The 27360-nt window shown below is 39.2% G+C and overlaps 2 protein-coding genes across 2 annotated transcripts in view; one reads left to right on the top strand and one right to left on the bottom strand.

Annotated features, from left to right (window-relative positions):
• Window positions 1–26859, bottom strand: part of LOC143856698 (U5 small nuclear ribonucleoprotein helicase) — a 93102-nt gene extending 66243 nt beyond the window's left edge. Inside the window, exons 1-16 of the mRNA XM_077366969.1 lie at window positions 26676–26859; window positions 23838–24225; window positions 23618–23683; window positions 23126–23230; window positions 22718–23011; window positions 16846–16962; window positions 16670–16729; window positions 16422–16493; window positions 16227–16343; window positions 15969–16130; window positions 10594–10659; window positions 10325–10477; window positions 10133–10216; window positions 8706–8783; window positions 8466–8597; window positions 8316–8381 (exon numbers count right to left, since the gene is read on the bottom strand). Of these exons, the coding sequence (XP_077223084.1) occupies window positions 8316–8381; window positions 8466–8597; window positions 8706–8783; window positions 10133–10216; window positions 10325–10477; window positions 10594–10659; window positions 15969–16130; window positions 16227–16343; window positions 16422–16493; window positions 16670–16729; window positions 16846–16962; window positions 22718–23011; window positions 23126–23230; window positions 23618–23683; window positions 23838–24225; window positions 26676–26782 (2067 nt within the window). The 5' untranslated portion in view covers window positions 26783–26859. The remainder of the gene's footprint in view (window positions 1–8315; window positions 8382–8465; window positions 8598–8705; window positions 8784–10132; window positions 10217–10324; window positions 10478–10593; window positions 10660–15968; window positions 16131–16226; window positions 16344–16421; window positions 16494–16669; window positions 16730–16845; window positions 16963–22717; window positions 23012–23125; window positions 23231–23617; window positions 23684–23837; window positions 24226–26675) is intronic.
• On the top strand, window positions 1135–2529 carry LOC143858831 (uncharacterized). Its single transcript, XM_077369546.1, has 2 exons — window positions 1135–1900; window positions 1984–2529. Exons 1-2 carry the CDS (start codon window positions 1135–1137, stop codon window positions 2451–2453), a joined length of 1236 nt encoding a protein of 411 aa, XP_077225661.1. The 3' UTR covers window positions 2454–2529.
• Window positions 26860–27360: the final 501 nt, after the last annotated feature.

Raw genomic sequence — 27360 nt, 5'->3', positions numbered from 1 at the left:
GTGGCATTCTTTGTTGACCGGTGCAACTGGTTTGGGTTTTGATCATGCGAAGCATTGCATAGATGCATCAGACGATTGGTGGGATACTCAAATTAAGGTAATCAATAAACTTAAACTTAATTTATTTTTATTATAAGTTTTTTTTCCATTTCAGTAAAACGATAATGTTTCTTTTTTTGTTTTGTGTAGAGAAATAAAAAGTATGCGTGCTTTAGGAGTCGAGCCTTGGAAAGGTGCTGGGATCTTGAGGAGTTGTTCTTAGATGTTTCTGCAACTGGAAGACTTGCATTTTCTCCTTCTGCAAGCCATGTTGAGACGCAAAATAGCAAACCATCTACCCCATTTGATATAGAGGAAGAGGGAGATGAAGATGTAGGCACACCAGTATCTTCGAATGAGCCTGTTTATGGTGAAGATGAGACGGAACCAGATGTAGTAGCAAGGAAGAAAGAGCCTAAAGTAAAAGAAAGGGTTGCAAAAAGAAGATCGGTTGCAAATCATATTTCCAAAAACTTAGAGCGTCTCGCGACTGCAGTGGAAAGCAGGAGCACGACTACATCTGTCCGTATGGAGAAGTTTGATGCTGACATGACTAAAATCGTGAGGCAATTAGCCTTGTTGCCAGGTTATGAGAGGGGGTCACTAAATTTTTATGCCGCTTGCAAATTGTTCAAGGTGAAAGAGAATCGTGCATTGTGGGTGGCTATGGGAGATGACAAAACAAAGATTGGTTGGCTACATTATGAATTGGGAGTCCCATTGCAACCGTCATTCGATGATGACGATGTTTACTATCCCCAGCCCATTGATTAGTTTTCTATCTGTTGGTTGTGAACTTGTGTTACTTGGATGTTGACAAGTGACGTTATTTTTTATCTTGTGATCGATGGTTGTGAACTTCTGATAGTTTTTTGGGTATTGCAACTTGTTGGTTGTTACTTTTATTTTGAACTGGTTGGTTTTTATATGTTAGTTGAACAAGCTCAAGACAATGTATAACTTTTTCATTCGTATACAATTTATTTTGAACTGTTTTTACACTATAGAGGCCTGGAGCATACCAGTAACATCTTCCCTTGGTGTGCCATACGGGATTTGAATATGCTACTTGTTGGTTTTTTATTTGCAGAGAATATGGATTCAGGAGATGGGTCAGATGCATCAATTGAATCAATTGACAGTGACGAAGATTATGATGATGAAGATTTGATGGCCATGGTTGTTGAAGGTGTGCAAGATGCAATTAGGTATTATTCTATGTATTTTTGCAAGACACCTTGCCGAACAAGTAAATACACTGGGCATAAATTTATCATGGACCTATTAGATGGTGCACCAAACCGATGCTATGAGCAACTTCGTATGGAGAAACATGTATTTAGGAACTTGTGTAATTTATTCAAAACAAGATATGGGTTAACACCAACGAAAGCAATGTCTATTGAGGAGATAATGGCAATGTTTCTGATGACATTAGGACATGGCGTTTCTAATAGGTATATGCAGGAGCGGTTCCAACATTCTGGAGAGACAATTAGCCGGCAATTTCATAAAATCTTAACTTGTGCAATGCGATTTTCGTCTGATATGATTAAGCCAGAGCCTAATTACAATGATATTATTCCTGCATACATCCAAAATAGGGTAAAATTTTATCCATACTTCAAAGATTGTATTGGAGCTATTGATGGCACCCACATTCAAGTGATTGTGCCTCAAGCAGAGCAAATTCCATATCGAGGAAGGAAAGGTTACACCTCAACAAATGTCATGGCATGCTGTGACTTTGACATGTGCTTCACCTTTACATGGGCAGGATGGGAAGGTGCTGCTCATGACACAAGGATTTTTTCAGAGGCACTGCGTACGCCGGATCTTAATTTTCCTCACCCAAGGGGAGGTAAGTGCACAAATAATACTATAAATTTAATATAATATAATATATAATATCTTACATAACTTTCTTTTCAAATTTTGATGTAGATAAATATTATGTGGTTGATGCCGGCTACCCCAATATGAAGGGATACTTGGCCCCGTACAAGGGAGAAAGGTCACATGTTCCAGCTTTTCGACATGGTACTCAACCAATAAGTGGTTCAAATGAGCAATTTAATCAAGCACACGCCTCTCTTAGGAACATTATAGAGCGCACATTTGGTGTATGGAAAAATAGATGGGCCTTGCTATCCAGAATGCCTAAATTCGATTTAAAAACCCAGATACAACTAATTGTAGCATCAATGTCACTGCACAACTACATCAGAAAGCATGCAAGTCGTGATGAGGAGTTCGATAGAGCTGACCATGATGATACATATATGCCTACTGTTAATGTTGGTTTGGGTTATGATCATGCTATGGATCAGAATGATACATTTGACTATGCACATGATGATGCTTTCATGGGTTCGGTTCGGGACCGCATTCGTGATGAATTATGTTCTATATAAATTACTCATTGTGCCACTTTTTAAATTTATTTTTTTGTGAACAATAGTATAACTATTTATGACAATGATGTTTAATTTTAATTGTATTGAATGAGATCCTAATGACCTTCTAATATTGGGCCTAATGAGAGAGTAGTTGAGTTACATTGAGGCCAACCAAACAATACCCTTTTTGGTCATTTTACCACTAAAACTCCGATTTGGGGCATTTGCAACCAAACACACAATACCTCCGTTTGCCGTTTAAAACGCCGTTTTGATCTGGCCAACCAAACACCAAAACGCCGTTTCAAACGCTATTTCAAACGGTACGCCAACACACCCTTATTGCCCTATCGATATCTTGGGTGAAATGTCTTCCATCCTTCCGATTTGTATCGGCATTTGATCTATGGGAGGGATGGAGGGTAGTTTGCTTCAGTAAGGAAAATCGGGCTCGGATTATTCAGCGTTGGGAGGCTCCTCCTTTTGGGAAATGGAAATTGAATTTTGATGGTTCGAGTTTTGGAAACTTGGGTCCGGCTGGGGTTGGCGAGTTACTTCGTAATGAAAGTGCTGGAATTGTGTGGGCCTACTCCGGCCCTTTGGGGAGATGTGATGCCTCGGAGGCAGAAGTGATGGCGGCGTATCATGGTATTAAGCGATTAGATAGTGAGTGTTTGGATAATACCATTGTGGAGAGTGATTCCTTCAATGTGATTCGATGGTTGAAAAGAGTAGTGTTGCCTCCTTGGAGATTTTTATCCTTTTTTGATGAAATTGAGGATCTAATATCCGGTTCGTCTGTTACTTTCGATCACGTGGGGAGGAGTGCTAATGGGGAGGCGGATGGGTTGGCTAGAAGTGGGGTTGACCGTTTGGAGTTGGAGTGGTTCGATTTTCTCCCTCCGTAGTAGATTATGCTGTTTTCGTTTTTTATTTTTATTTTTATGTTTTTTTGTTTCTTTGTTGTTGTTTTTTCGTGTAATTTTGGGTGCGGTCCATCTCGGTCCCCTTCCCTTTCAGAATATACTTCTGCCATTTCAAAAAAAAAAGATGAAGAGGAAAAAGTGAGTTAGAGCTAGGCTCCCCCTCACTAAAGCATTTATATAATAAGAGAACAAGTACAATGATGAGATTGCCCCTACTAGGCTTATTCTAACACTCCCCCTCAAGCTGGAATGTATAAATTATACACATTCCTAGCTTGTTACAAATATCGCTCAACTTTGCATTATTCAATGGCTTTGTGAACATATCAGCCAACTGATCTGCAAAACGAGTGAATACAATGCATATCTCCCCCTTCTGAATTCTCTGACGAATGAAGTGGCAGTCGACTTCGACGTGCTTTGTTCGCTCATGGAAGATTGGGTTTGTCGCAATATCGACGGCGACCTTGTTGTCACAGTACACCTGTGAAGGCGAAGAAGATACAATACCAATCCCAAACAGAAGTGATCTCAACCATATAATCTTTGTACTCATGTGTGTCATCGCTCTGTATTCTGCCTCAGCACTTGACTTTGCAATGAAGTCCTGCTTCTTGCTTTTCCATGACACCAGGTTACTTCCTACAAAGGTACAATATCCAGTAGTTGATCTCATGTCTGCAGGAGATCCAGCCCAATCAGCATCAGAGAATCCCTCAATTCGCATATGACCATGTCTCTTAAATAATAGGCCTTTTTTTGGTGCACCCTTCAGGTATTTAAGAATCTGAATCACTACACTCCAATGTGAGGTACATGGTGAGCTCATGTAATGACTGACTACCCTACAGCATAAGATATATCAGGACAAATAACGGTAAGGTATATGAGCTTGCCCACAAGTCTTCTATACCTCCCAGGATCCTCCAACAGGTCTCCTTCTTCTGGAACTAGTTTTACATTGGGATCCATAGGTGCAGACACAGGTTTTACGCCAAGATTCCCTGTCTCCTCCGACAGATCAAAAACATACTTCCTCTATGATAGAGAAGGCGGTAGAGGAGTATGCTACCTCTATCCCAAGAAAATATCTGAGGCGTCCCAAGTCTTTTGTAGTGAACTCTCTGTGTAAGAAGGTCTTCAGTTTCTGGATTCCCCCTGAATTACCACCTGTGATGATGATATCGTCAACATATGCAATCAATATAATGCACCCTGCTGAGGACTGATGACTGAATACCGAATGATCTACAGGACACTGACTCAAACCAAACCGCATAACGGCCTCACTGAACCTGCCAAACCATGCTCATGGAGACTGCTTCAAGACATATAGGCTCTGTTTGGTTGCAAAAAGTAGGAAAGACGGCTGAGCATTTCTAGGAATATGAAATACCAAATGTTGTTTGGTTGTCATTTTTTAGCTCAAATCCCATTGGACTTCTAGACATGGGAGAGACATAATTATTAGCTTTTTGCTTAGGTGGCACCTATGTGGCGGGATTGTCCCCTCCCCTACTTTTCCAATGCCAAACCTTGTTTTTGGTAAATTTTAGAGGGGAGAAGAGTAGAATATGATATACCATGTGTAAGCATTACTTTTTTCTCTCTTTCTCTCTCCTCTTTCTCTCTCTTCTACTATTTATTTTGTTAATGACACCCCTCCATTCTCCCACATGCTTTGACATCTAACCAAACACACTACCAAAATTCCCCAAAATTCCCTCTAATCTTCTCTTGACAAGTCTACACATATCCCACCCTTGTCACCTCCTTGTTGACTACTACTTCCACTAAAATCTCATCTAACCAAACAGAGCCATAGAGATTTCCTGAGGCGACAGACAGAAGAGGACATCTCCTCCTGAGCAACATACCCTGCAAGTTGCTCCATGCATGGTTTTAAATTTCGACCGAAATCCGAAATTTCGGATTTTGGTGGAGACCGACACCGAAACCACCAAAACCCAAAACAGTCATTTATTTCGGCCGAAATTTCGGTTTTTCCAAAATTTGACCCAAAAAATCTGTTTTTTTTTTTAATTAATTTAATATTTCACCGAAATTTCGGCCGAAATTACTGAAATTTAATATTGAATAAAATATTAGTTTCCATTTTTGTACGAGATTTCGACCGAAATTTCGGTCGAAATTTCGAAATTTCAGGGTCCGAAACCGGTACCGAAACCAAAATTTTAAACCTTGGCTCCATATACACCTCTTTATGGAGGTCGCCATGCAGAAAAGCATTTTTCACATCTAATTGATGAAGATGCCAACCATGATTGACTGCAAGTGACAGGAGAACGCAAACAGATAGTATCTTTGCAACTAGAGAGAATGTTTCATTGTAATCAACACCAAGCGTCTGAGTATAGCCTTTATGTACGAGACGAGCTTTCAAACGCTCAACAGTACCATCTGGCAAATATTTTATGGAGAATACCCATCGGCAGCCAACAGGTCTAGCACCAGAAGAAAGTGAAACCAGATCCCACGTCTGGTTGGAATGTAGAGCACCCATCTCAAGGTCTATGGCAGCACACCACCCTGAGTGATCTAGAGCCTCATCCAAAGACTGTGGTAACACAGCAGAAGACATAGAGAGCACAAAACTTTTGAATGGAGTTAGACGATCATAGGAAACAAAATTAGATATAGGGTATGCAGTAGAATGAGAGCGAGTACGAGAGGAAATAGGCGAGTCAGATACAAATATAGGAGAGGGAAGAGAGGATACCTTGGAAGAGGGTAAAGAGATCTCTTCCTGTGAAGGTGATGTCTCGGGTCGAGAAGGAGGAGGTCGATCCTGCCACTGGCGTCGCTGATAGTGCTTTGTAGTAGCCGGTGGATGCAATTGGGGAGCACATGAGTCAACTTGACCAACAGGACAATCAAAAAGTGATGGTAATGGGGCCGGACCAATGTCTGGAAGCACAAGGAGAGTAACGACACCTCGGGCTCCAGCCTGGAGGAACTAGGGACTGACAGAGGACTAAAGAAGGGCTCTGACTTAAAAAATGTAACATTGGCTGACACAAATCACCTACGCAGACAGGTATTGTAACAGCGGTAGCCTTTCTGGGTACGAGAATAGCCCAAAAAGATACATTGTTCCGACCGAGGATCGAGTTTGTCCCGACCAGGACGTAAATGATGGACAAGACATACGCACCCAAAGACACAAGGCGTAAAGGGGAAAAAGATCCAGCTGCGGATATAAGGTGTGATACGGGGAATCACCACACAGTACAAAGGACGGAAGGCGATTCGCCAGAAAACACGCGGTCAGAATAGCCTCACCCCAAAAAGATTTAGGCACCCCACCTGAAAAAGCACGGTGTGGGCCACCTCGAGGAAATATCGCAATTTCCACTCGACTACACCATTCTGTTGCGAGGTGTAGGCACAGGAGGTTTGGGGGTTAGGGGGTATTACCGAAGAGGCGTGGGGAGTGGGGGGTGTGTTACGGGGTAGGGGATATTACGGTAGGTTGCGGAAGGCGTGGGGGGTTAATACGGGGGAGGGGGTATTACCGTAGGTTACGAAATAGGTTACGAAAGAAGCTGGTTGGGAGTTGGGTGAAGGGTACGGGAGGCTGGGAGGCTGGGAGGGGGTATTACCGTAGGTTACAGGATGGGTACGAGAGAGGGTTACGGTGAGAGGAGGGGAGGGATATGGCTGAAAGCATGGTTTAAAATTTTGACCGAAATCCGAACTTTCGGATACCGGTGGGGACCGAAACCGGAATTTTCCGAAATTCCATTTTTCGCCCTTTACGAAATTTCGGTAATTTCGGTCCGAAATTTCGGTTTAATGACAATATTTACTAAAAAAAAAAGTGATACAAAATTTCGGTCCGAAATTTTGAAATTTGGGTTTTTGGTGGGGTCCAAAACGGTTACCGAAACCGAAATTTTAAACCTTGGCTGAAAGATGGGAGAGGGATGGAGAGAGGTTGGGAAGAAGGGTGACGATGGTGGTCCCTAGGGATCAAAAGTCAAAACCCTAGGGCTTTGATACCATGTTGGAGAGAAGATGAAGAGGAAAAAGTGAGTTAGAGCTAGGCTCCCCCTCACTAAAGCATTTATATAATAAGAGAACAAGCACAATGACGAGACTGCCCTTACTAGGCTTATTCTAACAGCGTTGGTAATGCAAAACTACCAAACGGAACCCTAACCAAATCTCGATTAAGGGAATCATTCCTAGTTCATTATCATTTTCCCTTCCAACCATCTTGCACGTTCCTCACTTGTCAACTTACATTCATTATGTGCACAGGTTAACAAAAAAAACTGAATTGGAGCATAACCCCATCTCCATTGTGTTTTTCGAGGTCCGTGGGCGAAGAGGATGATTGAATGAGATTCTATCAGAGAACCCAAAATTTCCATACGTAGCAGCATCTGATGTGCCAAATAGGGAATGAATGTTGAATAAATGAATAAGTTCAGTCATCACTAAGAAACATATTTACCTAGGCCTTAAAAACAAGAGATAGATAAGGCAAGGCTAACAGAATATGAACGAGGGGAAATGGGGTTGTGAAACTACCAGTAACTCCAAAAGCTTAAGCTGTTGGAGAAGGCGTTATTTAATCTTTTATACTATAACACTCCCCCTCACGTGTAGCCCCTCTTTCTTTGGGTTGGCCTACACGTGGCACATGTGGCCCCTACTTTTGGGTTTGGCTATTGCATGTGGATTTCGCTGTCAAGGAGACCCAGGCATTTGCTCTGATACCATGTGAAACTACCAGTAACTCCAAAAGCTTAAGCTATTGGAGACCGCGTTATTTAATCCTTTATACTTTAACAGGGGTAAATACGATAGTCCCTAAAATCTGAGGCTTCAAGATAAATGAAAATGCAAGGTCATTCATATTTGTTTGAACAGAATCATAATAATAAATTCAAAACCAACGCCTAAGTAAATTTACTACACCAACCTTAATCACAACAGTGTGAGCAGGTAGATTAACTCCCCATGCCAAGGTTGCAGTGCACACAAGGACCTGTAGGTGCAGTAGTAACAAAATTGTACTAAACCTCCATACATTTCATTAAACAACAACGCACAAAAGGAAACAAGAGTGTACTTTCAGGAGGCCATCAGAGAAAAGGCGCTCAGTGAGGCCTCTGTCAGCACGTAACATCCCAGCATGGTGAATACCAAAGCCATATTCAAATAACTCAACAAGTTCCTTGTTTCTGGACTTCTGTACTTCTTTCTGCAAATATAAAAATGGTCATTCATAAAAAAAAATTTAGTCAAAAATGAAACAAATGATAAAGATTTCAGTAGCCATTCAAAAAAAAGAATTCAGCAAGTGGCTTACTTTTTTCAGGGACAATTGCGGATGTGTATCATCATTCTGAAATAACTCCACCTCATCCACTCTTTGAGCAATTTCAATCTGCTTTAACATGTCACATCATAAATATGATCATGAAATGTTCCATGAATGCACGACAGAAATTGCAATACAATTTTTTTTAACTAGGAAAAAGCATCCTAAATTGTTAAATAGAACCATTTCCCAGGTAAACTTCGAGCTAATTGAGCAATGACAAGACTTATTACAAAACGGGTGTGTGCCCACGTGCTTGTGGAAGCATGCATCCGTACATGCAGAATTCAATTAAGATAAATAGACATCCTATGTGAAAATTGCGGAAAAAATACAAAGGTAGATAAAACAAAAATGGCATAAAGCCGAGCCCGCAACGGAATCAAGCAAGATAGAAGTAAAACTGCGCTATCGACAAATATAGGCTTCATCTGATGGTGCATGTCGACCTTATGGTCTAGTGACAAGATAGCCAAAGGGACTGACATATTTTTGTTGTGCTTACTGAGTGGTCCTTGTAAAGATGGTTGTCAATGCAGATATTGAATTGTCCAAATACACTTGGGAAGTAGAAGTGGTAAGCATCACCACTAGCTCCAATTTTAGCTTGAATTTGACAAGAAAACAGCACATGCTATGCGCGAACATGATTTAGGCAAAAAATATGAGCTTTATACCTAAAATTTTTATGAGGTAACCAAGATTTTTATGAGGTAAAGATAGAAATGGTAAGAACCAAGAGAGAAAATATGTGTGTTTATTATCCAAGAGACCAATGTTAAGATATGATCTCAATGATCAAGCTTGGGTCCAACGTAGTACACGTGTATGATCAAGACCACTGAATTGGTGGATGGGCATCCACATGAGGCGACCTACATGATCTTGGTCTCATGAAACATGCACACCCCCATTTGTAAAATCAATGTCAACAAAAATCAATAAGTAACTTCTTTTGGAGGGCTCTTGAAGACCCTTTATTGGTCAAGGTTCTAGGACTAGGAGCATCCTATTTGGAGGAACCAGCTGCAATGGAATAGACTTGTTGTGGACACCACCATTTTAAAAAATTCAGTAACGTACAATCACAAACATGGGGCTTAAAGCGACCTTTCTTTGCACATTTTAACAGCCATGCTCTGTTATAAATAAAATTTACGTTGGATCATCTCACTGTTGTATCGTTGTAATTTTTATAAAATATTAAAAAATAATTTTAAAAAAGAAAAAACATTTTTTTCATATAGTGAGCCAGCTGAAAAGTGAGTTAAATGAATCAAATGGATAAGAAAAAATCTGCTAAAAAGTGAGCCTGAGTGGCTGCTCTCACACGCAAAAATCAGCCGCAAAATGGCATTTTGCGAAACTTTCTAGCAAATCACTCACGCACGTAGAAATAAGTTAAAAACAATTACCAATGTTTTTGCTGTTTTTCCTGTATCCTTTCGTGAATGAACAAAAACCATGGCCTGATGCCCTTGCTTTAATGACTCTGCAACCTGATGTCAATGTTCTATCAGTTGCCGAGAAAGAGAAAACAAAAGTGCAATCAACAATTATGACAATAAACAGCATCGTAATAACGACATCAATGTCAGAGAAACGACCTTATTATAGCATATCTCATTCAACAGGGTGTTGCGAGCAGCAAAGTTTTGCTCACTTATTCCAATATATTGTTGTGCAAGAGGCACTGGACGGTAGCTAGAATCAAAAAAGAATAGCCCAGTTTCAGGGTTCACCCTCAAAAAGTGTGCCGCCTGTATGTTATCAAAGAAGCCTGGCACTTTAAAATTGTTAACAGCAAAGGAGCAAGAAATGGAAGTGAGGCTAATCTCAAAACAATATCAAAGAAATCAATTTAATTAGAGAAAACCTCCAAATAATTAGGTAAAGTGGCTGAAAGGCCCACAATGCGGATCATAGTCTGGGTGGATTCAACCTGTCAGAAAGTAGAACAAAATATCTTAAAAATGAAAAATGATTACAAGACCAACAGGCATACAGCAGTAAAACCCACAAAATAGAAAATATCAGCAAGGGTAGACCACATTAATATCTAAAAGAGTAAGATAATGTTTTCGAGTCATATATATATATATATAAAGAGAGAGAGAGAGAGAGAGAGGAAATGAAGTATGTGCAGCTGCACAGATAACCTATCTGTGCATGGCTGCATAAACCATAGTGGGGGCCACATTTTTGGGAGATCCAAAGCATTCATTTGGAAGGCCCTTCCATGGATAGGGTGTGTAGCAAAAATCAGCCCTATAGGATCATCCTAACCCAATCAAAGTTGGAGGGGAAAATGGACAGACACTGTTTCTGCCCATTTTTTCCCTCCACAAATGGCAGGGTTAGGATGATCCTAAAAGGCTGATTTTTGGTACACACCCTATCCATGGAAGGGCCTTCCAAATGAATGCTTTGGATCCCCCCAAAAATGTGGCCCCCACTATGGTTTGTGCAGCCATGCACAGGTAGCTTATCTGTGCAGCTGCACATACTTCATTTCCTCACACACACACACACACACATATATATAGAGAAAACTGTTGGTGAGCTTAAGCGCACCATTTTTTTGGTGCGCTTAAGTTGTTATAATGCCTCCCATTGGTGCACTTAAGCGGGACCAGCGGGACCCAAACATTTAAATGAATGGGAGGCGTTATAACAACTTAAGAGCACCAAAAAAATGGTGAGCTTAAGCGCACCAACAGTTTTCTCATATATATATATATATATATATATATATATATATATATATATATAGAGGAAAGTGTTTCTACTCGGTCCCCTAGATAAGCTTATCTACTCCTCCCTTTAAAAAAATACAGTGGGCCCACGCTGTTTGGATGATCCAAAGCATTCATTTGATAGGTCTTAACATAGATAGGGTGTGCCCAAAAAATCAGCACCAAAGGGTCATCCTAGCCCTTCGTTTTGTAGTGCCTTGTGGTGCCCAGAATGGACACATATAAACGTCCACGTTTATATGCGTCCATTTTGGACACGGTGTGCCCAACAAAACGAAGGGCTAGGATGACCCTTTGGTGCTGATTTTTTGGGCACACCCTATCTATGTTAAGACCTATCAAATGAATGCTTTGGATCATCCAAACAGCGTGGGCCCACTGTATTTTTTTAAAGGGAGGAGTAGATAAGCTTATCTAGGGGACCGAGTATAAACACTTTCCTCATATATATATATATATATATATATATATATATAAGAGAAAAGGAGAGAATTTTGTCCATTTAACAAGTTAATGTGGATGATTTTTACCGTTTTTTGCCCTCCCACATATCTGTACATACTATCTATGTGAGGGTAAAAAAGGAATGAATGTTCGGAATTATTTGCAAAATCTGTGGCATTAACACCTCGCTGGTAATTTCGAATCTTGATTTGCTAGCCACGTTCTCCAAACGGTATGTCTCACCCATCCTTTGCAATTGTATGTATTCAGAGATTTGTCTTATTAGATGTGATGAAAAACTGAACGGAAATACTATTTCTTGAAAGGTTGCTAGCAGTAATACGTAAAGAAGGAAGCTAGCAATAATAATCATTACGTAGTAAAGTTTGGGAGGGAAATTATGGACAACGGGTACCTGGATATGACAATTACGGAAAAAACTACAAAGAAGATGTATCAAAATATGACAATTACGGAAAAACTACTTTTCCTTATTAATTTTTTGAGGATATTACGTGGTAATTTCGAATCTTAATTTGCTAGCCACCTTCTCCAAACGCTATGTCTCGCCCATCCTTTGCAATTGTATGTATTCAGAGATTTGTCATATTAGATGTGATGAAAAACTGCACGGAAATACTATTTCTTGAAAGGTTGCTAGCAGTAATACGTAAAGAACGAAGCTAGCAATAATAATCATTACGTAGTAAAGTTTGGGAGGGAAATTATGGATAACGGGTACCTGGATATGACAATTACGGAAAAAACTACAAAGATGTATCAAAATATGACAATTACGGAAAAACTACTTTTCCTTACTAATTTTTTGACGATATTACGAATTCGGCACACCTGTAAAAATATTTACAAATTCCGGGCACCTTCAGATGAACAACAAATTATGGAAACCACTATAGATTGGAGGGCTAGGATAAGCCTATGGAAATGATTTCACGGGCACAACCTATTGATGTTGTGTTCCATCACATGGACGGTTTGGATCAACCTATGATGTGGTCCGTACAGTTCTTTGTAGGCCCGTGCATCGCACGGGGTTTTTTACTAGTATATATATATAGCAGAAGAGAAAGGAGAGAATTATTTGAATTTCTCTCAAAATTCCAATAGAATTACACATCACTTTTTTTTACTTTTTTTAACAAAGGCACCCATTCAACCCACATATTTTCAATCCTACCCCCTCCTTTATGCTTTTTAACAAAGGCACCCATTAAAGCCACATAATTTCAATCCTACCCCTCTCCTTTATGCTTTTGTAATAAAAAAAGTGGACAAAGTCAACATAGGGACGTTTTTTCTTTGCAAAATTACGGATTGGGTACATATGTTACATAATACTACGGATTTTTGTGTACATATTACATAATACTAAAAATTCAAGACGCCTTTCAAAATATTGACGAATTCCGGGCACCTTATGGAAACCTCTATAGATTGGAGGGCTAGGATCAGCATATGGAAATGATTTTACGGGCACAACCTCTTTCTGTTGTGTTCCATCACATGGACGGTTTGGATCAACCTATGATGTGGTCCGTACAGCTCTTTGTCGGCCCGTGCATCGCACGGGGTTTTTTACTAGTGTGTGTGTGTGTGTGTGTGTGTGTGTGTAGAGAGAGAGAGAGAGAGAGAGGAAAGGGTTCCTGCTTACATTAGCAACTACCTTAGCTGCTAACGTTAGCATAAAACAAGGGTGGGCCACATTGTTGGGCTGATCCTAAGCATTCATTTGAAAGGCCACATCATGGATGGGGTGTGTACCAAAAATCAGCTTCATTGGATCATCATATGATGTCCATTTGTGGGGGAGAAAATGGACAGATACCGTTTGTCCACTAATCTGCCCATTTTTCACCCCACAAATGGACACCCTAAGATGATCCAATGGAGCTGATTTTTTGTGGAGACCCTATCCATGAAAGGGCCTTCCAAATGAATGCTTTGGATCCACCCAACAATGTGGGCCCACCTTGTTTTACGCTAACGTTAGCAGGTAAGAGGAACCCTTTCCTTATACACACACACACACATGTGTGTGTGTGTGTGAGCAACAAAGGAATGTGTAATACAAAACGATGAGGCGTCTAGGAATTATTGAAGCAGGCATTGCATAAATTCTTCAAATGAAGATTTGATGCATCCGCAATATTATGCAAACATCAATAGTGGGCCTTGCAGGGACCCATTCATCATGAAAAATTGGCAAGCATAGTTATGGTCATTTATAATGATTTGCACTAATTTTTATTTATTTTTTGAACAAAGTTTGAGTATGTTAAACTACCAGTAACTCCAAAAGCTTAAACTGTTGGAGAAGGCGTTATTTAATCTTTTATACTTTAACACTCAACCTCACATGTGGGCCCTCTTTTTTTGGGTTGGCCTACACGTGGCACATGTGGCCCCACTTTTAGGTCGACCATTGCATGTGGATTTTTATTTTATTTTTTACATCAAGGAGATTTGAACTCAGGACCTTTGCTCTGATATCATGTGGAACTATCAATTACTACAAAAGCTTAACCTATTGGAGAAAGGCATTATTTATTCTTTTATACTTTAACAGAGTAAGTTTTGGTGGGCCCTATCTGATAAAAGTTGAATTGTGCTTTTAGGACAGGAGCATGTAACACTTTCCTTTTTAACTTAGGTTGCTTTAAAATAGAAATTTGGGCTTTATTTAGGTTAGTCTAAGGACGGAAATTGATCACATACAAATGTTTGAAATAAAGTAGGTGTTGTGACCTATATATACTAAGTATTGATGTCCATCTCAGGAGGTCAATGAGTTGTTACAAAATTTCCCTTCCAGGTTCTAGGCTATACCCTACTTTCATCATGTTTTGATAGGGTTAACCAACATAGTTAGTAATGTTTGATGTCTTACACTTAGCTATATTTATTTTAATAAGATTCATATCATGTCTTATATCCTTTGTTATGTTTTATGTTTCCTAATTGGGAAGTTAGTGGACAATGATTGCACCTGTGTTTAGAGCCCCTCCTTGCTCCCTCCCATCCATAAAAAGGGGTTGGCTGTCCTCTTAAAGTAATGCAATTGTTTTGGAGATGAAACGGCTGTAGCACTCGGGAGTTGGGAGCTCTTCTTTCGCAAGAGTGCCCTAGAATATTGCAGTTCCTTCTTCTCTTCCCTTTGTCCAGTTTGTTAGCAAGATTCGAGACTCATGAATGCGGGTTTTGATTTTTCCTCTATGCGCCTCATAGTTTGTTCATGCTTTTGGTGATTACTAATTATACTTCTAAAGCAACTCAATCATAGAGGTGAAAATCCATCCAGTAAAAAAATAGTGAGCATGCTTATGCTGCTTTTGACCACTGATTTTTTGTAGATGGGCATATGGATTTAAATTTTGGTTTCAGTTTCGGCCGAAATCTGGTAATAAAAAAAGTATTACTTTTATTAAGGGTTTTGTTAACGAGTGCCCCGGGGGCACTCGTTAAGGTGCATTGAAAATGTAAATCTACACATTGTTTGAGAAAAAAGACTCAAAAGCCATGTAAAACTCTTAATCCCTATGTAAATTTATTGTAAATTTACATTTTCAATGCACCTTAACGAGTGCCCCCGGGGCACTCGTTAACAAAACCCTTTTATTAATTCACAAATTTTGGCCGAAATTGCCAAAATTTTGGTAATTTGGCCGAAATTTCAGAATAATACTAAATTTAAAAAAACTCAACTCAACTAAGCCTTTGTCCCAAACCAGTTGGGGTCAGCTAAATTTAAAAAAAAAAACAACAATTTTTCAATCCGAAATTTTGGATTTCGCAAAATTTCGGATTTCGGTTTCGGTCCCAACCGAAATCCGAAATTTCAGATTTCAACCGAAATTTAAAACCATGGATGGGCATACCAATATCCAAGGATTAAAGAATGAGAAAAACAGATTGTGGAAACCCATCAGACAAATGTATGTTGCATAATATGGCTGCTATCAACCTTCAATGTTGAGAAACAGGAAGAAACTTATCAAGATGAAGAATAAATAATGCCTCTTTAGAAACTTACCTGACGAAGTGTCCGAGCAACTAATGCCTCTATTACAGGGCCTCTATCATCATTCAGCAGGTGTACTTCATCAATTATTAAGAGCTTGACAAGCATTGACAGAGACATGTCACTGCTTTTGCGAGTAATAACATCCCATTTCTCCGGTGTTGTCACTATCATCTGAGTGATATACCAAAACGTGAAGCCATTATTATTAACTCTTGTTTGTTTCCACAACCAAATGAATACTCCGTTGTAACAAGAAAATAAAACAACCTGAGTCTCTTCAAGCTCTTTTCTAGAAAGTTGCATGTCCCCAGTAAGTTCTTTCACAGTCAAATTCAACGGAGACAAACGATGACCAAAGGTTGATGTGACTTCTGCAGCTAATGCCTACCAAGAAGTATAAAAGGAACAATCAATCCACCAAATAATCAAATATTAGAATAAAATGTGGATCAAAGCATATACCTTCATTGGAGCAACATAAACAATTTTAAATTCTTCTTTGTGAAGAAAACCATCCTTAAAGTGTTGTGCAATCTGCAAAACATGACTCTACTTCAGTGAACCAAATAAAGGTTGAACTATAGAAAGTAGGTGGAAATAAATCCATAGTTTAAACAAGAGCATTTCAAATAGCATGGCAACATAAGGTTTTCCCAAGAACCTTAGCAAGGCTCAATCCCACAAAGTAGAGCATATATTCAATTACCCACCTCATGCAAAACAGCAATCATAGCAATATTTGTCTTTCCAGCTCCAGTTGGTGCGCAAACCTGCAAGTATGAATGAGGATAACTAAGCAGGCGGTGACGGATAATAAATTGGAAAAAAAAAAGCGACCGATTATAAATTGAAAAAAAAAAAAAAAGATAAAAAGGAAAAGGGTTACAAGTATATTCTCATTTGTGTGATATGTGGCTTGAAATATACGGCTCTGAATACGGTTAAGGGATTTGTAGCCGTGAAAAGCAGCCTGAGCAAAGTCATCTAACTCTTTTATCTCAATCTGACAACAGAAAGCAGTAGGACATAATTGTTAATGATGAAAACAAGCAATGAACAACTACTTCAAAAATAAGGCCAGAAATTATTAGTCATTCATAACAGCACCCACTGAAGATGTCAGTATGACATGAATCGAACCAGATCCCATGGTATTTAAGCATTATCCTATGCTGATGTGTATCACCCATTGGGTATAAGTTTTTAAGCCAGATAATATGAACATATACCATCTACTACATATATTCATTCAAAAATACTCTGCAACATCTAATACAATGTTTGTATTTGACTTGCAGTATATGCATTGGATTTCAGTAGCCAATGATTACATACCCATGGCAAATCTAACTATCCTATCTAGAAAGTAAATAATATTTTTAACCAATACTTGCATTCACGTGAGACTCAGATCAACAGCTGTCAAATCCAGATACCAAATTAGTCGAAAAAGTTTCCAAATTTGTTATTCTTTCTTCTGTGTACAAGCTTATAGTCATTCAAAGAAAGATTTGTAAGAACATCCATGGTCAAAAGAAGTGTTGTATGCTCCTATGGCTATATGATTCTCAAGAATGTCAATCAAATGGAACCCATTAGAATTTTTTCTTATCAACGGAAAAAGATCATTTTCAGAATTGTTTCTTGCTAGAAGGTAAGAGAGAGAGGAAGAAGAGGAGGAGTGGAGAAGATGGGAAGTCTCCACTAGGGAGCTCCACACACATACGATGTATAAATAGGCCCAAACTAGGGTAACCAAGTACAATGACCATAATACCCCTCACATACACAGTAATGACTAAACTACCCTAACTACACTTCACCACTCCCCCTCAAGCTGAAGTGTATACACTACGGAACTCCAGCTTGCTACAAGGGAGACTACAACAACAACCAAAAAGGTACAACAAAAGACCATACATCAAAAAGTACAATACGCCCATACACACATCCAGCTTGGTATAACACTCATCAAGCTGGTGTGGTGAATACATAATGAAAGCATAATAAAATAAAATAAAAGACAGCAACGGCCACAGTGAACAACATCGAGATCAACGGCCATCAAAAAGAGCAGCTCCCCTGAAGTAGCACAACGACGAGAGCAATCAAACAAGGCCTCCCCTTGAATGAGAGCATGGTGAACAAATCCGCATATCATCGAACAATGGAGGCGTCATGGTAGGAACAACTGCGTGCACACAGCGAACATCGACGAAGTAGCACAACGTTAAGTGAAGAGGATAACAACCGATGGGGAAACCATCGGAGACAAAGTCGATAGGAAACCGTCGTTTAAAGAGAAGGGATGGAGAGATAAAGGATAACCAACCAACAAAGGGGAAACCATCGTCTGGAGACAAGGTCGACGGCATGAACATCATCGCCGGAAGAGAGGTCTCGTCGCCTGAAGAGAGGTCAATGGAAAAGCCGTCGCCTAAAGAGAGCCAACCAACGATGGGGACACCATCGTGTGGAATGAAGGTCGACGGCATGAACATCGTCGCCTAATGAGAGGTCAACCGGGAAACCGTCACCTGAAGATAAGAAGAAGAAACAAAAGAAGATAATTGACCAACGACGGATAAACCATCGCTCGATTCCGATAAGGCATAAAGCCGGAAAGAATGATGAATGCGTAAAACTACGCCAAGAGAAGACATGAAGGAGAAGACAACATGAAGAGATAAGGCATAAAGTTGGACAACACGAACAGACATGAAAAACAAGACATGGAAACAAGACAGCACTCCCCAAGAAGACAAAGACGGTAGAGGACAACAAAGAGGACCACGCTCGCCCTAACGAAAAGACAACAAAGTAGACAACATTCCCTTAAAAGAAAAGACATCACAAGAAAAGACAGGATGAAAGGAACAACTCCAAGAAAAACATGACAACACTCCCCTTTAAGCTGAAGGTTGATCCCTTCAACTTGCAACGAAAAATGAAGACAAACAAGGAACGAAACTTCTCTCAGACATTTCATCTAACACTTGGTGTGCGCCCTGAAGAACAACATAAAGGACCTAGAAAAACACAAACAACACTAGACAATGGGAAGAAAGAGATGACATCAACACAAATGATATAGAAAACAATGGAAAGAAGAAGATGACAACACTCCCCCTCAAGTTGAAGGCCGGTTGAAATGAAAAGAAGAGTTTCACGAGATTTTTTTTTTTTTATCAAACACTTGGGGTGCGTCTTGAATAACAACCAAAAGGAAGAGAAAATAAAGAGATTTGGAGGGAGTTTGGGTGTATTAGGAGCCATTTGGCTTTCCCAAATGGGATGGTGGTGAGAAAGTATGGTTCAAAAGGGGATTTGGGATTGTGAGTTGAGATTGAGATTCTTGGGAGCCATTTGCCTTCCCCAAATGGGATGGTGGTGAGAAAGTATGGTCCAAAAGGGGATTTGGGTTGAGATATGAGAGATTTGGGGATGGAAAAAAAAGAATTTGGAGGAGAGATTTTGGAAGAATGAGACTACAGATGATCTAATCGCAAGATGGTAAATCTGAGATTAATCACAAGGAGAGGGCTGAGAATGTTAATCGCATGAAAATGGGTTTACGGCATATGGCTTCCTTTTTTTCTTGTTGTGAGTGTTTACAGCAAAGAAATGAGGAGAAGAGGATGTGCAAGCCACAAAGAGATTGTGGAGATGTGGGTTACGGCAACCGGAGAATAGGTTTTGAAAAAAAAGGGTTTGCACATTTGCGCAAACCACAAATGTGTGAGAGAGATTGCAAGAAATAGAGAAAATCTAGGGGATAGATTAGTGAGAGAGAAAGATATGAGAGAGAGAAAGACGCGAGATTGAGACGGAGAGATGAGCGAGAGAGAGAGAGAGAGAGAGAGAGAGAGAGAGAGAGAGATGATGGCGTGGACTGTGGAGAGATAGCTCTTCTTTTCCTTCTCTGTCTTCCCTTGGATCTTGCTCTGATACCATGTTAGAAATGAGATAGGGTAAGAAAGAGGAAGAAGAAGAGTAGAGAAGATGGGAAGTCTCCACTAGGGAGCTCCACACACATACGATGTATATATAGGCCCAAGCTAGGGCAACCAAGTACAATGACCATATACCCCTCACGTACACAGTAATGACTAAATTACCCTAACTACACTTCAACATTTCTAATTCAAATGATTAAATTCAGTCAATTCAGATATTCCAAAATATAGCATTCTCATGTTTTGTACTTACTGATTGATAGAAAAAAGTACATACACCAAGAGAAGGTACACGATATGCCTCCCAAAAAAAAAGGAGAATACGAGATGTGGACGCATACAATAGCCTCCATTATATACTCTGATACCAAGTTACCAACACACAGCTCCCCCTCTCTATTTCTGTATGTTGCATGGATTCGGATCTACGTGTCGGGATCCAACACGGATTCGCAGTGTCGGAGTCTGCTAATCCCAAAAAGTGGGATTCGAGGATTCGGTAATTTTTATTAAATAAAATAAAATTTAAATATATATATATATATGGGAATTGCTAGTGTCCATCGCAAAAGGCATTTCACGGCTGGTCTGTAGCACGACAGACCAGCCACCTCGTGCATGGAGACAAGGTGGCTGGTCTGACATGCAACAGGCCAGCCGCGAAATGCCTTCTGCGATGGACCCTTGCAAAATCCCTATATATATAGGGAAATGATATCTGCGCCAAAGTGTTTTGATAAACATGCGCTCCACTTGTTTGTCGTGTAGTATTTAAAGGGCTTTAAGAGCTTTTTGAGAACCGTAATATCCTCGGACATCCCTTTAAATACTACACGACAGACAAGTGGAGTGCATGTTTATCAAAACACCTTGGCGCAGATATCATTTCCCTATATATATATATATATATATATATATATATATATATATATAGAGAGAGAGAGAGAGAGAGAGAGATAGAACATTTCCTACACACTTGTGTAGGTAAGTTACCTACACACTACCTTAAAATACAGTGGGGACCCACATTGCTTGGGTGATCCAAACAATTCATTTGAATGGTCCTCACATAGATAGGGTGTCCACAAAAAATCAGATCCATAGGATCATCCCAACCCTACGATTTGTGGAGGTAAAATGGACGTGTATAAACCTTCACAAATTAGTCCATTTTTTGCCTCCATAGTTTGAATGGTTAGGATGATCCTATGGATCTGATTTTTTGTGGACACCTTATCTATGTGAGGACCATTCAAATGAATTGTTTGGATCACCCAAACAATGTGGGCCCCCACTGTATTTTAAGGTAGTGTGTAGGTAACTTACCTACACAAGTGTGTAGGAAATGTTCTCATATATATATATATATATATATATATATATATATATATATATATATGTGTGTGTGTGTGTATTCATGAAATTTTTTAGAGTGGAGGGTAGAGGTGTTAAGAGTTTTTATTAAGAGAGTCAAACAACAGGGAGAAGGGGGATTGGCGTTCGAGGGTGGAGGGTCAAGGCGATAGGGTTTTTACTAAGAGATGGCAGGTTGTGCTTTTATATAAAAAAAAACTAAGAAGAAAACACATTTAAAGTGAAAATATATAGGATTCACATTTTAAAAGAGACAACAATGTGTCAAATTCACCCAAAAAATAGGATTCATGCTGGACACGGCTACAAAAAGAATCCGGGTGTGTCCCACGCGAATCCATGTCTGATTCGCATGTTGAAACATGTCAACACGGATTCGGCAGAGAGGGGGAGGGGGGCCAAAGAATCCATGCAACACAGCTGTACACCCACAAACTTACTAGAGTGTGCCCACAAATCAACAATATGGAAAAAAAAAAAAAAAAAAAGCTCCAGTAATGGTTTTCTAAACATGGTTGTTGTCTACTAACCACTTGAAACATAAAAGAATCAAATAACTATCAAGAAGAACAAGCCTCAATATAGAAGAGAAAAGCTCCCCAATGTTTTGTTAAGTCCATGTTTAAACATTGGCCAATCAGAGAAACTCAATTAAGAAACCTTGTCTTGACATCAGGGAAAAACAATCAGTAAAAAAATTAAGAGGAATATATGTTACCACAGCCCCAAGATTTCTCATGGTGGCTGAATGTGAAACAATAAGCTTCACACAAGGAAGATAAATCATGATTGATAATAGTAAGACTACAAATCAGGGCTCTCAATGAAATTAGTAATAATCATCGGTGATGATGGCAGTGTGCAACTACACAATACAGAAACATTAGGTGATGTAATGAAAAAATGTTGATGTTGGAAGAGAAACCGGTTATATCACACGCTCCCAAAAACCTTTGACATTGATTTGCAGCATTCTAATGCAATGATTTAAGAAATTAAACAAATAAATGAAATGCCAAGGAAGCATAAAGGGTACCGATGTAAATGTTGTGTGATGCAAAGGGGTTTTGATCTGAGATAAATGAAATGTCATAGCAGCATAAATGCTACCAGTGTAAATGTTGTGCGACACTAAGGCGTTTTGATCTAAGATTTGTGGTAAAGGATGTGGAAAAAAAAAAGAATGATAAGAATTACAATTAAAATAAAGGTCACTGTTAGTAAACTTGTATAGTATAATAAAGCAAGGATAGAAAAACAATTATTAATACCAACAGGTTATTAAAATAAACTATCATCAATACTTGGAATTGTTGAAAAATTGAAAAAGAAAAAAAACTACAGTAAAAGGCAGAGGTCTTGTGATGATATTTCCATATGGATATAAAACTGGAATTAGATAGTAAGAAATATGAAACTAAAATGTACCAGCTTCTCCCCAGGTTTCATTTGTGCTGTTGGTGTGGCGGGGATACTGACTTCCTCATATCCCTTAAAATGCTTCCTGAGAGTTCCTTGAGGGAGAGCAGTCGTTGACAACCCTTGGCCACTCCCAATCAGATCATCAAACGGACGTTTCTTCTCACTTGCTTGAAGTAATGATGAAAAGTTTCCTGCAAACATATCCTGATCAACCCCATGTTCTGTCCCACGTTTATGTCTTTTTTCTTCCTTGCGCCGAATTTTATCAATTTGCCGTTCAGATTCTGTTTGAATTGTAACCTGGATAAAGAGTATAACTAATTGATTGATGATCTGTCAAGTCCAATGATGGTTGATATTTTAATAAGTCTGACAGAATAAACGTACTCCTATAACACATTAATACATTAATACCTGAGTGCCATAGCTAGGCATACGTGGTTGGGTGTTTGAGGGCGTTTTCTCAGATTTTAGAACAAGCAACCCACGACGAATGGCATCAACAAGTTCTTTACGGTTCTGCAAAAGTATGCAACAAAATAAAATTTCACAAATAACTCAAACAAGTAGAACGGTACACATGGCACATTTTATTAACGGTTTGAACCAATGACTACAGCCTATTTGAATTTAATCCATCATTTTACCTGAGTAAAAATGTAGCCTTCAAGTATAGTATGACTTGAGACTCAAAATAGGAAGCCCGGACTCTCCAATACACTAATTGGTATGGAAAAACTACTGAGACTTGAAGCATGGATGAAAAACATAAAACAAACCAAAAAACAAGACGGCTGCGATACGGAAACATATGCAAAATACCAATTAAGAAATAAAAACTACTAGTAGACTAGTAGTCTATTTAATGGAAATAACCATATGAGTAAAATGATCAATGATCCTTACCGATAAGAGATCCTGTACTGTCTCAAAGGCACTATCCCCAACAAGATCCAACAAATCACCGGCTATCTAAAAAACAGAAAATTTGGAGGCAATAAGAATTCGAAGAACACATCAACAAAATAATGACCACAGTTACCACCTTTTCTGATGTAACTTGGTGGTATTGGCGTACACAAGCTATGCAAAATAAATACAGCATAAAAGAGCTGATCGACAGTACCTCATCACCCGCTTTGTCCGAATCAAGAACCCGACAAAGGGCCATTGCAAGTTCATCACCAGAAAGCTGTGAACAGCCTTTCTTGACTATCAGATCACACGCATCTTTTAGCCATCTCAAATTCACAGCTCCTTTCTCGGCACCAGAATGTTGATGTGTAGAATCAGAGTCATAAGACCATTCGTCAGGTAGTGAAGCGGATGTCAGATAAGTTTCATTAGTCAGAGATACACAATTTTCAAGAGGTATGTCAACAAGAAACCGGGGTGGTTCTTGGAAATTGAGATCAGTGCCAAATTCGCTCAAATTATCAAGACATCCATTTGTTTGACTTTCGCGGAGACTAGACTCTGAAGCAGAGTAACCTAGAGAACTCTGCAATTCTACCCTGATTACATATTTACCAAACAATATCACAATTAGGAACTGCGCATAAGTTGCAAAAATCAGAAAACTACAAATCTAAGAGCTCAAGCAAATTCTCAATTTGGAACTGCACATAAGTTGCAAAATCAGAAACTTCAAATCTAAGAGCTCACACAATACCAATTGAAAGAGTCCTTGTCTGTCCCCCGTTTGGGGTAATGGACATTGTACCCACTCCAGAAACGTCCAAATGTGAGCCATCGGCCATGAAAATATTGAGAAGATGTGTGGAAGGAGTTTTTTATTGGATCCAGTTTTCTTCGGTCTCGAAGCGATGGTGATGGCAATGGTCCTCCAAGGTTTTAAATTTTGGTTTTGATTTTGGTTTCGGTTGGCACGGAAACAGAAACGTTTCGGTTTTGGTTGTAAATTTCAGTGGAAAATTGGAAATCTTGAAAAAATAGGGGAAATGTATGGAAACATTTGCAAATGATAGAAATTTAAGATGAAACTTCAGGAAAAGCTAGAATAAGCACAGATGCACACGTCTAAACCAACAAATCAGCAAGATATAAATCCGTAATGGTTTAACCGTTTAACAACATCGAACACCAAGTAGTAACATGCTTGTCACATGTGTAATAATTCAGTACATATCACAGTTCACATGCAATTCATATAAATATTTATACATAATACATATACCATATTTCACATGTAATTCATATAAATATAAGGGATTTGCTAGCGTCCATCGCAGAAGACATTTCGTTGATGGCCCGTTGCAAGTGAGAGCAGCCACACAGGCTCACTTTTCAGCAGATTTTGTCGTCATTCATGAGGTGGCTGCTCTCACATGCAACAGGCCACCACGAAATGCCTTCTGCAATGGATGCCAGCAAATCCCTAAATATAATTATGTAGCACATATTAATATAGTATATCAATAACAAACTTACAAGAGAGAACGAAACACATTGAGATGGATTGCCAATTCATTCGTGAGAAGATTCAAAAGGGGAAAAATATGTATTGTGTTCACTAGATCATGAGATCAGGCAACCGACATATTTATCAAACCACTAGGCAAAGCGTAGTTAAATGATATGTGTACCAAGCTAGAGTTATATGACATATACACTCCAGGTTGAGGGAGAGTGTTAGCCGAAGCGGTGCAATTGCATACCCGATTAGGGGTATTTCTGATATTGTAATTGTAACCCTCGTGACACACACATATATATACATATACATATATGTGTATATTACATGTTATGAGAAGGAGAGCTATTCTACTCTCTTCTCTTTTCCTCTTCATCTCTTCTCTTTTCTCTTCTCCAAAAGTTTAAGCAGTTGGAGAAGGCATTATTTAATTTTAGTGTTGGCCTACACGTGGCACATGTGGCCCCTCTCTTAGGTTGGCCATTACATGTGGAATTTTAATATCAAGGAGTTTTGAACTCAGAACCATCGCGCTCTGATACTGTTACGTGCCTAATCGGCCGTAACGCAAATAACCAAAAGGAAAGGTGGAAAAGGGGGGGAGAGCGGTTGATTCGAGGCAACGGGACCTCCTAATGGCTCAAATTGAGAGGAACCATGACTCTCCTAGAACAAAGTTTCCTTTGTGCTGTAAATTTCTTATTCACTCCCTTTCATTGAAATACATAAACTTAAATACAAGTACAATGAGAATGCCATATCATCAACCCACTTACCACTAACATGACACATCATAAAAACTAACACCCATAACTCAAAACCACATACCCACTAACCTAAAATGCAAATCCTTACAATAACTACCTCGCAACTCTTCCCATACACCATAACATATATGTATCAGATACCATATGAAACAACAAGTTACTCCAAAAGCTTACGCCATTGGAGAAGGCGTTATGTTACGCGCAGATTTTTCTGATTTTCCGTTAGAATAATATTAGCCGTTTTAATCAATAGCAATTAATTAGAGTCCATTAAGTTAGGAGCTATCAAGATCAATTAGTTAGGAGTTATCAAGAGTCCATTAAGTTAGGATTTGCCTATTCTTTCTCCTACTTTTGTGCAAGTGTTCCGTACGTGAGATACAAGTGTGGCTTAATGTATAAAGAGAGAAGGAAATATCAATAAAGGCATGCAGAATTTATCCCAGAAACTGTGTTTGTGCACAAAGGAGGACGACCCTTCCCTCGAAGAGAGTCAAGAGGCCGATCTTCCCTCTAAGAAGATCAATCCGTTGCAAACCGGATCGGGTTCGTAACACGTTATTTAATCTTTTATACTTTATTAACAAGTTTACAGAATTCGAATTCGTGTATGGGGAACTGAACGGACACCGACCCAGTTGCAGAATTGGAACAGACGATTTTAGTAAAGAATCCCACAAAAAAAAATAGCCAAAACCATTCAAGAAATAAAACAAAATTAACAAAAAAAAATGAAAAAGAGAGGGAAGAGGGGGGAGAATACCTTTGAGTATTGTGATTTTGGAGTATGATTTTGCGTTGAAGATAGGCCTCATCGATATCGTAAGGATCTCTTAGAGAACTGGCTAAGCGCGGGAGAGGAACCAGCATTATTGAAACCCTAACAAAACTTAAACTTGGGGAAGAAGGTTCAGCAGCAATAGACCTTCCGAGGAGAGAGAGAGAGAGACAGAGAGACGTTTATTATAGGGGTGGCAAAATTGGCCGAACCGAGCCGGAACCGAATCGAAAATTCGGTTTCGGTTTGGTTTAACCAAACCGATTCAAATTTCGGTTCGACCGAAACCGAATATTTCCAATGATTATGAGTAAGGGGTGGCAAAATTGGCGGAACCGAACTAAAACCGAACCGAAAATTCAGTTTCGTTTACCAAACCGATTCAAATTTAGGTTCGGTTCGGTTTGGGGGTCGAACCGAACAGAAATCGAACCATTGCTACCCTAAGTTTATAGGATTTATTTTCCGGGAGAATTATTTCAGGTCGTTTTTTGGTCTGGTCTATTTTTTTAGAGGAAAACATGAGATTCGTAAACCCGACCCTACTCAGGATAGTTTATCGGGTCGGGTTTTATTTTTTTATAGTAGGGTAGTGAATAATTTTAAAGAATGTAGAGAAAAAAGAAAAAAAAATAAAAAAATCTTAACACCAAAAATCTCTAAATTTATT

The sequence above is a fragment of the Tasmannia lanceolata genome, unplaced genomic scaffold (assembly GCF_043159265.1).
Source record: "Tasmannia lanceolata isolate RefF3 unplaced genomic scaffold, GAP_Taslan_0.1 ptg000003l, whole genome shotgun sequence".
NCBI classification, from domain to species: domain Eukaryota; kingdom Viridiplantae; phylum Streptophyta; class Magnoliopsida; order Canellales; family Winteraceae; genus Tasmannia; species Tasmannia lanceolata.
Note: the sequence above shows the minus strand (reverse complement) of the source record. Positions and strands in the feature narration are given on the sequence as shown.

Excerpts from the sequence above, each read along its gene's own strand:
- LOC143858831 (XM_077369546.1), top strand. The coding sequence starts at position 1,135 with ATGGATTCAGGAGATGGGTCAGATGCATCAATTGAATCAATTGACAGT. Across the intron at positions 1,901-1,983 it reads TTTTCCTCACCCAAGGGGAG|ATAAATATTATGTGGTTGAT; the intron begins GTAAGTGCACAA and ends ATTTTGATGTAG.